The sequence below is a fragment of the Trichosurus vulpecula genome, chromosome 5 (genome assembly GCF_011100635.1).
Source record: "Trichosurus vulpecula isolate mTriVul1 chromosome 5, mTriVul1.pri, whole genome shotgun sequence".
Classification (NCBI taxonomy): Eukaryota; Metazoa; Chordata; class Mammalia; order Diprotodontia; family Phalangeridae; genus Trichosurus; species Trichosurus vulpecula.
Genome location: NC_050577.1, coordinates 276,339,326 through 276,354,379, shown reverse-complemented (window position 1 = coordinate 276,354,379; position 15,054 = coordinate 276,339,326). Strand labels below are relative to the sequence as shown.

Here is a 15,054-nt window from a genome sequence, read left to right as displayed (position 1 = left end):
TTTACCTTGAAAAGGATCTGATCTTTGCATGTGGAAATGAACACTGAAGGTGCTGCTGCTTGTGAGTGATTGTGCAATTTTGGACATTCTTGTTGCTTCTCTTAGAAATCAAGCAGAAGCATACATGAAATTCACATTACGCTCAAAGTGTTCCCTAAGATATCTATCATGTTGAAACAAAAACGAGAGTTATATCAGAACTGACTGTATAATCCATTCTATTCTCAATAATATTCAGATATCTGTTATGTCTAACTTCCAAAAATTCTCTTCAGGTCCTTAAATGAGTCTTTTTTGCTTATGTTTTTTGTAACATTGGTCTAGGCTTGAGTACGTTGTATGGTTCTCAACTATTAAGTTTTATCTATTATTATCTACTTGTGTATCTATTTCTGTTATCTGTATTATCTGTTTCTTCCTGCAGTTTGATTAACTTTTCTTTAAGTATTTAGATGCTATGTCATTTAGTGCATGTATATCAAGTATTGATATTGTTTATATAAGCACTATGTAGTTTCCCAGTTTTAATCATGTCTGTTTTTACTCTTGCCTGAGATCATGATTGCTGTCCCTGTGTGGTAGGAGCAATTTCTTAAGGCCCTGACCCGGGCAGACTAGTCTAGTTTTTTAGTGAAAGGTACCAGAAATGTCTTCCAGATTTAACTGGCTCAGTGGACTAAGGCTTGGGCCATTGATACAACTTATTGGTCACCTGAGTACAAAAACAGCCAAGACCACGAGGGGCTGGAGCTCTTCTCACAAGCTTTGGGCTGAGGACTGACAAAAGGACCTGCAGTAGAATTTTCAGTCCAATCATCTGTAGCCCCAGTTCATTTTGAGCTTTAGCATTCTTGTGACTATTTTTTCCAGCTCCATGTCACTCCTATATCTAATTTCCTGTTACTTGGCCTTACTTCCAATTTCTTTACATTTAAAAAAATCTGTAATTTTTTGCTAAGTTCACAGTTCTCTTTTCCAAATACCATTTTCTCGCCTCTTGGAATTGTTTCCTTTTGTGTCTTCAGATGCTTCATTCTTAAGCATCTTCTATCTCTCCTGGCCTAACTTACCCCATAGTATTTAAGTTCAGTTTTAAATATGCTTTATTTTAAAAAAAACAAAACCAAAATGTCATTCATCCATTTATTTGCATGCTTTTCCTGTCTATCCTTCCCACTTCCCCTTTCCCTAGTAAAACAAATTTTAAAATATGTCTAGTTCAGCAAAACAAATTCCCACATTAGCCATATCCAAAAAGTTTATGTCGTATTCTGCGTATTAAGTTCATTACCTCTCTGGCAGGTGGTGGGTGATATATTTCATTTTTAATAGTCCAGCATTTGCTTTATTGTTGCATTGATCAGAGATCTAAAATATTTTAAAGTTTTTTTTCTTTGATAATGTCATTTTGTAAATTGTTCTCCTCGGTCTGCTCTCTTTACTATGTCAGTGCATAGAGATCTTCCCAGTTTCCCCTAAAAGGATCCATTTTATCATTTCTTATGGTGCAACAATATTCTATTACATGCATATACCGTAACACTCTCCAGTAGATGAACATCTTTTTAGTTTCCAGTACCTTGCTGCTACAAAAATTTGTAGAGAGGCAGATTTAGGATTGATGTAAGGATAAAATTCCTCGTAATTGGAATTATCTAAAGCTAGAATGGGCTGGCTGCCTTAGGACATTGGTGATGTGGTTCCCTTTCACTTGAAATCTTCAGGGATAGGCTTGTTGAGGGTATTATAGAGGTTATACTTGGTTAGGTGTGAGTTGGACTATCAATTAATAAACATTTATTAACTAGATGTTCTCTGAGTCCCTTCCACCTTTAATAATATTCGTATTGTTTAGAAATTATAAAAATGCTCAACTAAATTTAATTTTGTGTTTTTCTTAAACATTCCCTTTTATCTGTCCAGCTATATAATATGATGGAATCTTCCCCCAGCCTTCTCCTTGCAACTGTCTTTGAGCAGGAAACTTGAGAAGTAAGAATGAGATAGAGGAATTTCTGGAGGGAGAAAATGTAGAGCTAGAAGGTGCCTTGTAGGTTAGGCAGTCCAGCCCCCTTATTTTACTTAGAGAGGTAACAGATTGTGAGTTGACCAAGGTCACATAGCTAGTGGCTTCTCTGCTAGCAAATTCAGTGCTCTTTCCATCATATGATGCTTATCTCTCTGTACAGCCATGTACAGACACATCGATCACCCTCTTCCCACTGGATTCCTTGTTACTCCTCTCCTGACTCTGGATTTTTACGGATTGTCCCCCATGCTTGAAATGCCTTTTCTCCTCATCTGTGCTTCCTGGCTTCCCTGACTTCTTTCAAATCCCAGCTAAAATCCAGCCTCCTACAAGAAGCCTTTCCCAGTCCCACTTAGTTCTGGTGTCTTCTTTTTGTGGATTACCTCTAGTTTATCCTGTATATAGCCTGTTTGTACGTATTTTTTTGCAACTAAGCTCCTTGAGGATATGGACTGTCTTTATATATCAGTGCTTTGCACAGTGCCTGGCACATCAGGATAGGTGAAGACAAGTAAAGAGATGATAGTGAAGCAGATCTGTGAGATGTTCAATGTAAGTTTTAGTCGAGATTGTGAATATGTGGTTAGAGAAATAGGTTTTGTGCAGGTGTGTGATGATGGGGAGAGAGAACCTATGTAATGAGAATAAATGGTTTCATTGTTGTAAAATTGTCTAAATATAAATCCAGAAGTTCTTTTTTGGCTGGGGAGGGGGAGAAGGTGAGGGGAGGAATGGAGATAGGCAAGGAGATCCTTCCATTTATCATTTAGATTTTCACTTTATGGTAATTTTTAAATTTTAGCTAATAAAGGCTTATAAGCATTTCGTCCTTGGCTTTCAGAGACTTTATTGCGTGAAATAGTTTGTCAAAACATTAACTGGTTTTCCCTTTTCCCCCTCTAGAATCTACCTGGGGAAAAAAGACAGACCAAGGAGACATGAACTTCTGTAGTCAAACTTCCTGACAAGAAGTTGATGTATAGAAGGACAGAGCTAACAGGAACCAGTGAGCAAAATTTCTGACAATTGGGGCCATCTTTTCATTCTTGAAATTTCCATCTACAACCACAGATTCCTATTGTTTACCTTCAAGTTGAAGACAAGATCAGATTCTACAAACCAGACCTCATCCAAGGCAAAGGGATATTTTTCTACTCTCTCGTGGAAAGCAAAAAAACTACAATGTCTAAGAAACAAAATCAAAAGGGTAAGATTGCGTGTAGATGTAACTCGTTTAAGGTACATTTGTGGATTTGTACACTATCACATTCTGTAACTATTCAGAAGTTATTCTGTTTGATAATGCTTTTTATTTTAATAATTGTGCTTATATAGATCCGTTATTTCATCTTTCTGTTATTACTGCTATGATTTTAGCAGAGTAAACTACTTGTTAGCTTTCTGTGTGACAATGAGACCATAGATCTTTGTTTGCTCATTGCCTGAAAATTATTGATTAGAATAGAATGAGGCAGCTAGGTGGCACAGTGAGTAGAGCACTGGCCCTGGAGTCAGGAGGACCTGAGTTCAAATCTGGCCTCAGACACTTGACACACTTACAAGCTGTGTGACCTTGGGCAAGTCACTTAACCCCAATTGCCCTGCCTTCCCACCTCCAAAAAAAAATAGAATAAGAAAATCAGAAAAAATTCTATAGCGTTAGGATATTCAGTTTTATCAAAGCAAGAGTTATGTCTTCATAAAATTGTAATATAAGCAGGGGTGTCAGAATCATTACATATTTTGAAAACTGTTTTTTAATATGGAAATAAGGAGTAGTTATTTGTTAGAGGGCTGGAGAGATGGTATCCATAGAAGAAAAGTAAGAGCTTGTACTTACAGGTCTTAAGATCTCCTTGGAGACAGGCAATGGAGCAGGAAAGATGCATTTTTAAAAAAATGTCCTCTTGCTTTGTCCTTGGAAGTGTCTCTCCATTTGCCTAGCATGAGTCAGGCAATGTCAGGAGTAAGCTCTATAGGGAGTGAAAAGTGTTTTGATCATATGTAGTTTCTTACTAAAACTTTTCTTGAATAGGCATATATACAAACTTAGTTTTATGCTGTTAAAATTATTGCAAATTAGATTAATCTATTCATAAGAAAATGACAGGATATATAATAAATTATTAGGTCTATTTCTTATTCATTCAACATTTGAGCATCTGCTATTATTTGTAAGGTAGCATGCTAGGTTTAATTCAGAACATTGCTCTACATCTAGCACTTCTTTTGTGTTGGGTGCAGGGGAATCTCCTTAGCTTTCTTATTTCACACTTCGTTTTTTATTAAAAAACTATATATATATATATATATGTATATACATATATATATTTTTTTTTTTTACAAAAAACTGGTTTCATTTTGGAAGGAACCTAACATATCAGAAATCTTCTTTTTCAGGAATAATAGAAATCACCAAAAGAAAGTGACTTCTCTTTTGTAATAGAATTTTCCATATGAGATGTTGATCTTTTTTTTCAACATTTGGTTTCTCTTTGGTCATCATTAATTCAATTTTCTTTTGTCAGTTATGCTAGAAGAATTAGGTAAGATGTTTTTCCTCCTCGAAGTGGAAAAGTGCCATGTGCATTATTTCCCACAGAAAAATCCAGTATATTTAGTAGTTTCCTTTTTAAACTATAAGCACCTCATTTCTTCACATTTTACTTAGCATTTTACAAATATTAGTTATTGAGAGATCCTGTCAGCAGCATTTAGTGTTTAAAAAATTTTACTTATGTCCTTCATTGTAATTTCATACTCATTTCCAAATATATTCTTCCCTCTTCCCTTATGCAATAAGCCATCCCACTAATAAAAATTTAAAAAGAAAGCAGAAGGAAAAATACAGTCAGCAAGACCAATCAGCTCATCAATTGTATTTGATAGTATATGAAGTAGTTCATACCTTCCTTTGCAGTGAAAGGAAGGAGATTCATTTTTTCACTTCTTTTCTGGGTCCATACTTCACATTCATAGCATTCAGCTTTGTTTTTTCTTTCCATTTACGTTGTTGTAGTCATCATGTATATTATTTCTCTGATTCTCCTTACTTCATTCAGTGTCAGTTCATATACACCCCCTCATGTATCACTAAATTCTCCATATTCATTGTTTGTTAGGGTACAGTGATGTTCTGTCCTATTTGTATACCACAATTTGCTTAGCCATTCCTCAGATTATAGGCATGCACTTTGTTTCCGATTCTTTGCTACCATAAAAAAGGAGAAGCACTGAGTTATGGATCCATTATTTTCTGGATGGGTACATTGCAAGTAATACCTATGAGGAAAGCCCCTTAGGTTGCCTTACTACTGATCCAGATGGTGAGATAGGTTCCTCAGAGTGATTTTTTTTTTTTACTCCAATGTTTGTTTTCCATGTTTGGCTAGGTCAGTTTTATTGGGATTTTTATTATCGTATTATTAATGAGAACTGAATAGGAATTATATACCTGCAATAGTATAAACTTTAACTTTTTTTAAGGCATAATCATACTTGAGGTTCTGGGCTAAAGGGACGTGGGGTAGGAAGGGAAAAAAAAGAATCAGAGACAGTTATAGAACAAACAAGTCTATACATATAAATCATTTCAGTGCAGTATTTGAGAACCACAAAGTATGATATACCCTAACACTCTAAAGGCTCCATTATCTCACTAGGTGTATTTTCTCTCTCCATTACTGTAAGGTATTCCGTTTCATCCTCTATGGCTTCCAAAAAAAAAAAAGATCCTACTTATCTGCTAGAGGCCTTCCTGTAGACCTTTTACTATTTTGTGGGTACCATTGCGAGTGGCCCATTTTCTTTTCTGAAGATGTCTCCTGAATGATATTTCTTACTCTGTATGCTGAATTTAAGTCATAATTTTTAATTTGCCACACTTTTATACTCTGTATTTCCCCATTGCTCTTTGGGTCACCAACAGTTTCATCAAAGATTATGTCATCCGTTATTGGTAACTATTCAGCTTCACTGAGAGAATGCTGGTGTTAAAAGACATTTTTTTTGTACGTTTATCAGAGAGCAGCTCAAGATCATTTAAAAACATTGCATGATTTCACAAATAGAACCCAGCCCACTTTCTTCCTCCTATTTAATTCTGGGCTTGGTCCATCTTAACGGCCTGCCCAGGATATATGTGGTGATGGAACTAACTCATTGCAAAGAGTATGATAAATATAAGAAATGCTACAATTTTCTCTACCCATTTATATAATGAATGTTATAAGCTTGTCCACCCATTTATATAAGGAAGAATTTACTCTGTTAACTCAGGTTCTTCCAAGAATATCAGAGCTACAGTTATTTTAGTACTAGCTGAATAGATCTATTAGATGAAATATCTACAAGTAGTTTAGGTTATCTATCCCATTTACATGATCACATTCTGAGATGTGTTTTTAATGTCACCAGTAGATTTGTGAATCCAAGATATACCATAGGTTACTGAAGATTTGAATATGTTTTGTTTTTTAGTGGTGTTTTCTGTTGCAAAATAATTTAAATTGAAGTAGTTTTACTTTTGAAATCTACTTCACCTTAATAATAGTGAAATAATAAATAATCTAAAATGATTTAATCTTTCTATTTCCCCAGACTCTAAAATTTCCACTGGTATAAAGCTTTATAAAACTAAGGCAAATATTTTGAAATTGGTTCTTCCATAGATTGGGGAGTAACGTCATTCAGAAGGCCTAGGTCAGGGGTAGGGAACCTGTGGCCTTGAGGCTACACGTGGCCCTCTAGGACTTCAAGTGCAGCCCTTTGAATCCAAACTTCAGATCCAAACAAACAAATCTAAAGATTTGTTCTGTGAAGTTTGGAGGCCACATGTAGCCTCAAGGCTGCAGGTTCTGCACTAACCACCCCACCCACCCCAGGTCATAATTTAAAAAAAAAAACAAATATATGAATCATTTCTACATTCTGGTAGTTTGGAACACTTTTGTCCTATGTAATCACATGTACTCCATTTGCTTTCTGTTTAGAATAGGCGTGAGGAAAGCTCAAACTGTATTACTTTGGATAGAGTACAGTGTTTTAGTGGTGGATGCCATGAATGCAAGTTTATAGTTAAAGAATTTCAGAGTTGAAAAAGACCTCAGTGGCCATTTGGTCTAACCTATACCTAAAAAATTCATTTATTGCATCATACACAAAAAGTGGTCATCCACCCTTTGCTTTGAAGAATTCAGTGAGGGACAACCCACAGCTCTAACATAACCCATTCTACTTTTGGGTAGCTTTAATTGTTAGTAAGTTTGTCTCCACATCAAGGCTAAATTTGCAGCTAAAATTATAGTTCAAAGAATGCTGGCTCTGGAGTTAGAGAATCTGGGTTCAAACCATGCCTCTGACATTTCTACCTGTGTTACCTTAAGCAAATCATAACCTCTTTGAACCATAGTTTACCAAATGGCCACTGAGGTCTTTTTCAGCTCTGAAACTCTTTAACTATAAACTTGCATTCATAGCATCTACCACTAAAACACTACATTCTGAAGTAATACAGATGCATGAATTTATAACCATCCTCCCACCCGATAGGCCTTCATATAATTGAAAGCAACTATCATGTTCTGGCTGCTTCTTTATTTCTCCAGATGAAGCATTCCTAGTTCCTTCAGCCGTTCTTCATCTAATATGGATTCAAGGTCCTTTGATATCCTAGTTGTTCTTCTCTGGATGCTCCCGATTATAAACATCTTTCTTAAACAGTGGTGCCCAGAATTGAATGTGGTACTCCAGATATGATTTGATCATGGCAAAGTATGGAGGGACCATCATTCCTTATTTCTCAAAGCTGTGCAGTACAGACCAAGACTGCGTTTATTTTTTGGCTGCTTCATTCCACTGCTGACTCACATAGAACTTGTAGTCCACTAAAAATCACCAGATCGTTTTCAGACAAACTGTCATCTGTCATCCAATTTCCCTCATGTTGTCCTTATGAAGTTTATTTTTTAAACCTAAATTTAAATTTATCTGAATTAAATTTTATTCCATTAGATTCAGCCCAGTTCTATAACCTGTCAAGATCTTTTTGGATCCTGACTTTATCATCCAGTATATTAACTGTCTCTTCTGTCTTTTTGCCATCTGCCAGTTTAATGAGCATACCATCCATACCTTTTATTCAAGTCATTGATAGAAATATAGGACAATGTAAGGCAAAGCAGAAACAATCTACTACAGAGCTGCTGAGTGGAGATTGAATGATTAGTATCTACTTTTTGAGCCTAGTTATTCAGTTCCAAATCCTGCTAGTTACAAGTTATTGATAGCTTATCAATCTTGCAACATAAGAGATAGAGAAAAGTGAAGATAGCAGTAAGAAGCCACAGAGGGAAACAAGAGGCCATCTATAAATATCACAGATCTTCAGAAAATATTAAATAGAATATATGAAAATTACCTTTGATGAAAGTCTCTTTTCTGGAAGCCCATAGTTATGAGAATTGCATGGAATAAGCGGTGGTAGAGAACTTTAGGCAGAGAGCATTTAGCCCCAAGTAAAATGACCACTGAGATTAGATGGAGCAAAATAGGGGGTGAGGTTCCTTGCTTCATGTGGGCCTTGTCACTGGTGAGCCTTCCTTTCAGTCATGCGTTCAGCTAGTAGTTGTTCAATTACTGCTATATGTACAGAACTGTTTTCAGGTGTTCTTTCAGCTGATAAAAATTAAAAGACAATTTCTCCCCACTAACCCTTGCTTTCCTCACAGCGTATATGAGAGTAAAAGTACTATGCAAGACAGCATGTGATTTTACCAAAATGAGACCTATAGATCCAGAATACATTCATAACAGAAAATCAATTTAGTCTGGAGAGGATAAGACCATTTAGAGAGGTGTCATTTGGTCAGGATTTGGAAGGGTGGGTAGGATTTGGATAGGTGACACCAAAAACTGTTGTAGTTTCATAATGTGTTGTGGAGGAACCATCTCAAAGAATTCAGAGTCAGTCCACCTCTAATCCAAGTATAGGTATTTATTGAGATTGATACCTCTCATGGAGTAGGCTAAGTTCCAAGAGTTACCAGCAACTTAGAAAAAGCAAGATGGATTTTTATAGGGTAAAGATGCTGATTACACAATCAAAATTTACATAGAATATAGGAATATGACTAATATTAAAAAGGCAGGAGGAGTTTGTTAAGGGATTAGGTAATGAAGGAGGGGTCCCTTCTATGGTCTGGTGGCCAAACACTCTGGAACTGCTGCCCTCCAATTGGCTAGCTATCGTGGTCCTGTCTGGTCAAGATGGATAGTTAGGTATTGTGATCCTGTCTTGGGCTAAATGGATGGTGTGATTGTGGTTGAGCAGTGAGGCATATATGAAGAAGTTAGGATATTGAGTGTGTGTGTAGGGGGGCGGTGAGTGGCTAGGTAGGGGCAGTGGGCCTGCTGTTCAGTGGGGCCTATAAGGAAGTTAGAATATTAGGGCTGGGGGCAGCTTTATTAGGATTCCATCAGTATGGAATGACATTCTGCTCAAGCATAGCAGCATAAACAAAACTTTAGAATCAGGAATAAGCATGGCATTTTAGTATACATTGAGATACAAGTTAGAGTAGAAGGTTGTTAAAGGGGGCTAGTAGGAGATAAAGTTGTAGGTAGGGTGGGGTCTTTAATACTAAGAGTGAAAGTTTGATTTTGTAGGCAGGCTGGAGCCATTAAAAATTTTTGAGTAGGGGTATGACATGAGGAAATTGGTTTGTAAGGAAGATGAATCAGACAGGGATGTATAGGATGAATTGTTAATTCATTGTTTTATTTTTAATTAGTTTTTAGTTATTAATCCCTTTGATCTTTTAGCGTTTCTCTCCAAACAATTCTTTTTTTTAATAGTCATTCTTTTTTGTTTGTTTTTTTTGTTTTGTTTTGGCAGGGCAGTTGGGGTTAAGTGACTTGCCCAAGGTCACACAGCTAGTACATGTGTCAAGTGTCTGAGGTCGAATTTGAACTCAGGTCCTCCTAACTCCAGGGCCAGTGGTCTACTCACTGCGCCACCTAGCTGCCCCCAAACAATTCTAAAGTAATACCTCAAATCAAATTCTGGAATGATAGCACCAACAAAAGGTTGGGTAAAACAGTTTTCCAGCCTAGGACAATTTAGGAGGTCGGCAGGAAAAGTCTCTCTCGAAGGGATAGTGGTTGGGCCTGGAGCACTTCAGGTTGCCCTGAGGTGCCATCAGTGGACCTTGGAGGCAGCTAGCTGCATTGACAGCAGCAGCAGCTTCAAGAACTCTCAGCCCACTGATGGTGGACAGGGTTGAACAACTGGTCAGAAGGAGATTGCAGGGGACTCTTTGCTGGCACTGGGTTCAGGACCCTGTTGCATTGCTCATATACAGTTCTTGGTCACAGTCCCAGGGCCAAAAGGAATGCTAGCACTTGTGGCCACAGGGGAGCTGGGGCCCTGATTGGGGTCTCAGGGCAGAGAGTAGTGCCTGTGTTCATTCACAGGGAAGTAGGGACACTGGTTGCAATTCCAGGACAGAGGAGAACACTAGTAACTGTGGCTACAGCAGAGCAGGGGACCTGGTCACAGCCCTAGGGCCAAGAGAAGTGCTAGCCCTGGTGGTTACAAGGAAGGTTACAAGGTCCCTTTCCGGGTAAAGACTAGAACACAGGCCAGGAGAGCAGTGACCACAACTCTCCTTAGATTACACCACCTTGGAGGCACTGAAAATCTATAGCCCCCAGAGCTAGCTGTGAAAACAGCAGTAAAAGTCCTGAAGCTTGGGAGCAGAGCCTAACTTTAACATAAAGGTCAAAGTCAAGAAATAGGCTGGGAAAAATGAGCAAACAACAAAAAAGGAACCTGACTATGACAGGTTACTGTGGTGACAGGGAAGATCAAGACACAAACCCAGAAGACAGATATCAAAGCAGCTACCAGCAAAGCCTCAAAGAAAAATGTTAAATTGGATGGACACAAGCCCAATGAGAATTTCTGGAAGAGCTCAAAATGGATTTTAAAAATCAAATAAGAGAGGTAGAAGGAAAAATTGGGAAAAGAAATGAGAGCAATCAAAGAGAATTAACAGCTTGGTAAAAGAGGCACAAAAAACACTGAAGGAAATAATACCTTAAAAAAAAAGAATTGGCCAAGTGGTAAAAGAGGCACAAAAATCTATTGAAAGGAAAGAACTTCTTAAAAAGCAGAGTTCACCACATGGAAAAAGAGGTACAAGAGCTCACTGAAGAAAATAATTCCTTAAAAATTAGAGCTGAGCAACTGAAAGCTAATGAATCTGTGAGACATCAAGAAAAAATAAAACAAAGTCAGAAGAATGAAAAAAAAAAGAAAAAAATGTGAAATATCACATTGGAAAAACAACTGACCTGGAAAATTGAGGAGGGATAATTTAAGAATTATTGGACTATCTGAAAGCCATGATCAAAAAAAGAACCTAGATAGACATCATATTTCAAATTAAGGAATGCTGCCCTGGTATTAGATCCACAGGTTAACGTAGAAATTAAAAGAATGAATCCATCATCTCCTGTAAGACATCCCAAAATGAAAACTTCCAGGAATATCATAGCCAAATTCCAGAGCTCCGGGGCCAAGGAGAGAATGTTGTGAGCAGCTAGAAAGAAACAATTCAAACACTGTGGAGCCACAGGCAAGATCACGCAGGATTTAGCAGCTGCAACATTAAAGGAGCGGACAACTTGGAATAGGTGGAGGAACTAGGATTACAATTAAGAACAACCTGTCCAACAAAACTGAAGTAGAGGACTTTCAAGCATTCTTGAATGGAAAATTTGCCTTTCAAATATAAGATTCAAGAAAAGCATAAAAAGATAAACATGAAAGAGAAATCATAAAGGAATTAACAAGGTTAAAATGTTTCCATTCTTATGTGGGAAGATGATAAGTGTAACTCCTAAAAACTTTATCATTATTAGGGCAATCAGAAGGATAGCGAGATAGAGAGCTTGGGGGGTGAGTTCATTATAATAGGATGATTTAAAAAAAAAATAAAATTACAAGGTGAAAAAGAAGGATGCTCTGGGAATAGGGGGAAAGGAGAAGAAGAACAGGGAAAATTATCTCACATAAAAGAAGTGTGAAAGAAAGAGCTTCTAAAATAGAGGGGAAGATGGGGGTTTGAGCGATGCTTGAACCTTACTCTCATTGGAATTGGCTCAAAAGGGAAAAACACATAGTCATTGGTGTATAGAAATCTATCTTACCTATAGGGAAGTATGAGGGGAAGAGGATAAGAGAAGGGGAAGGTGCTGATAGAAGGGAGGGTGGATTAAAGGAGGTAGTGGTCAGAAGCAAAATAGACTTTTGAAGAAGGACAGGGTTGAAAGGGTGAATAGTTGACAAATAATATTCAGGTAACAAAGCTTATGTTGAATGCCTTAGTCTTCATAGACAAAGGGAGTTTGGGTTATTTCTTAGATTAAGATAGTGATAGGACTCCGATCTTGAGAATGAAGAAAGCTTAGAAAAATTGTTATGAGAAATATGCCAGAGAACCAGTTAGATGAAGAAAAGCACTACTGAATAATAACCTGGACCCACTTCATTCCACAAACGTTTATTGAGTGTTTTTTGTGTAATGCACCTTTCTGTAGGAGAGGTATGTGTAATTTAGTATCAGCACTAGAAGTATTCCATTTTCTGAGTGTAGGAGTGATGAAATGTAGTTATTCTCTGTTTTTATTCACTTAGAATTAGAATCAGCTAATAAACATTTGTTGTTGTTCAGTTGTTTCAGTCATGCCCAACTCTTTGTGGGTCCTACTCATTTGGGGTTTTCTTGGCAGAGATACTGGAGTGGTTTGCCATTTCCTTCTCCAGCTCATTTTACAAATGAAGAAACTGAAGCAAACGGGGTTGAGTGACTTGCCCAGGGTCACAAAGCCATAAGTTTCTGAAGTCATATTTGAACTCAAGACGATGAGTCTTCCAGAGTCCAGGGCCTTCACTCTATCCATTGTGCCACCTATCTGTCCCAATAAACATTTAGTGTTTACTCAATATGCCCCATGCACTGGGCTCAGTTTTGGGGATACAAATACAAAGAATGACACAATCTCTACTCACAAGAAGCTTCTATTCTAATAGAAGAGACTCTGTGTGTGTGTGTGTGTACAGAGAGAGAGAGAGAGAGAAAGAGATTTATTAGCTATGTGATCTTGGGCATGTCACTTAACTTCTGTCTGCCTTAGTTTACTTAACTGTAAAATGAGGATAATAAAACCTCCCAGAGTTGTTATTTTAAGTGTAACACAGACCACTCTAGTCCCCACTGCCTGAAGGCCAGGTATGTTACATTTCACTCCTATCCTAGAGTTCTCCAATATCCTTAAGAGGACTGGAAGTGTGTCTAGGTTCTCTGAAAATGTCCCCACCAGTGTTGTCTCTTTAGTTGTTGATGGCAGCCCTGCTACACCCCAGTTCCATTTAGCCACCAACAGTCACATTAAGTTTTATGCAGAGGTAATCACTTCAGAAAGTATACTCACATACATAAATTTATTCCTTTGAACACAGCGGGAGATGTAATTCCCCACCCAGCTCCCGGCTCCTTTGCGCCACCTCATTTTCTGGAGAGGAGAAAGGGATTATGTTCATATTTTAGCTCATTTCCTATAGGACATGCAGTCCCAGTTCCAAGTCCAAAACCCTTGTTGTCCTTGGGTCTCAGGCACCCTGACTTCTCTGAGTTTCCTTGCAGGCTGGCTGCAGCATCTACCTGCATTCCTAACTCCCAGGTTACTATAGTTCAAACTCCTGGGTCAGATAGGGATGATTACCAACATCTGAAACTGAGGACAAAAGAAACAGAACAGAGACAAAGACACCTAAGTCCATTTCTTGGAGCCTAGGTAAAAGAGAGAATAGGAGAAGAAAGTCTTTCCTCTCTCACTATTCAGTTTACAGTGCCCCTTTGGAATTGGGTTCACAAGATTTTGACATACATTTGTTAATTCTTCATCATTAAACCACACTAATCACACTAAGTATTAAATATAACTTTTGACAAATGGTTAATTTTTCTAAGTATAGCCTTTATTGTAGCCCATAGCTTTTAAATAGGGTTTAAATCAGGTGCATTCCCAGGGCAGTGAAGCATGTTTATCTACACATCTTGGATATATTTCCTAATCTTTGGTGATGTGTAGCATAATGCATGGCCAGGATGCAGTACTCTTTCTCTATTTGGGAATTTCTGTAACTTTGGAACACCTTCTATATGTAGGTTGATTTATTAGAGTTCATAATTTCTTCATTGGAGACAAGAATTCCAGATCCATTGGAAATTTTAAAAATCTTCATGCATTTTTGGGGTGGATGTTTTACAGCCTGAGGAAGATGCCCAGATCTTCTTAGAGGTTCACTTGGACATCTGACAATGGTTTTAATATAACCTTAAATGAAAAAATGAGCTTCATCAGTAAAAAAATGACCTTTTTCCAGTCTTGAGTATTCCAGTCTTTGTGTGTCTTGCCCATCAGGAGGTTTTTTTCGTCATAGCAACTGTTATCAGCTTTAAAAAAAAACAAAAAACAGCAACAAAAAAAACTTTAGTTTTCTTCTTGTTCTTCCAACTTCTGGAAGCTTGTGACACACTGAAAAGGAATCAGTTACAACTCCTCCAGCTTCCAGGTCCCCCTGAAGGTCTTTTCTTGTTTTTTTAAGGACTGATTTGCAGCAATAGTTTTCTGGTTCTTAACATTGTTTTGAACCCCACTTTACTTCACCTTTTAGTGATCCTATTTCATTGTGGCCTTCAATGGCTTGACCACAGCTGCTACGATGTCTCTGTGTCATTGAAAGGTGCCCTTTAAGAGCTATAATTTTTGTGCTTTTCTCTGAAGTAATTATCCATTCCTAAAAATCACAGAATTAAAAACACAGTAAAAGATAGCAATGAAACGGATATCCAATTTTTTTCAGGCTAGCATTAGTAGAAACACTGGCATGACTGTTGCTGTTACAAAATGAAGTCTTATACAAATTATTACTTGTGCTAGGTAATTGGAATAGCACT

The 15,054-nt window shown here is 37.5% G+C and overlaps 1 protein-coding gene across 2 annotated transcripts in view; it reads left to right on the top strand.

Annotated features, from left to right (window-relative positions):
* Window positions 1-15,054, top strand: part of SPATS2 (spermatogenesis associated serine rich 2) — a 146,970-nt gene that overhangs the window by 52,685 nt on the left and 79,231 nt on the right. For both annotated transcript variants that reach the window (XM_036761753.1, XM_036761754.1), the window contains exon 2: window positions 2,933-3,236. In XM_036761753.1, the coding sequence (XP_036617648.1) occupies window positions 3,212-3,236 (25 nt within the window). In that variant the 5' untranslated portion in view covers window positions 2,933-3,211. The remainder of the gene's footprint in view (window positions 1-2,932; window positions 3,237-15,054) is intronic.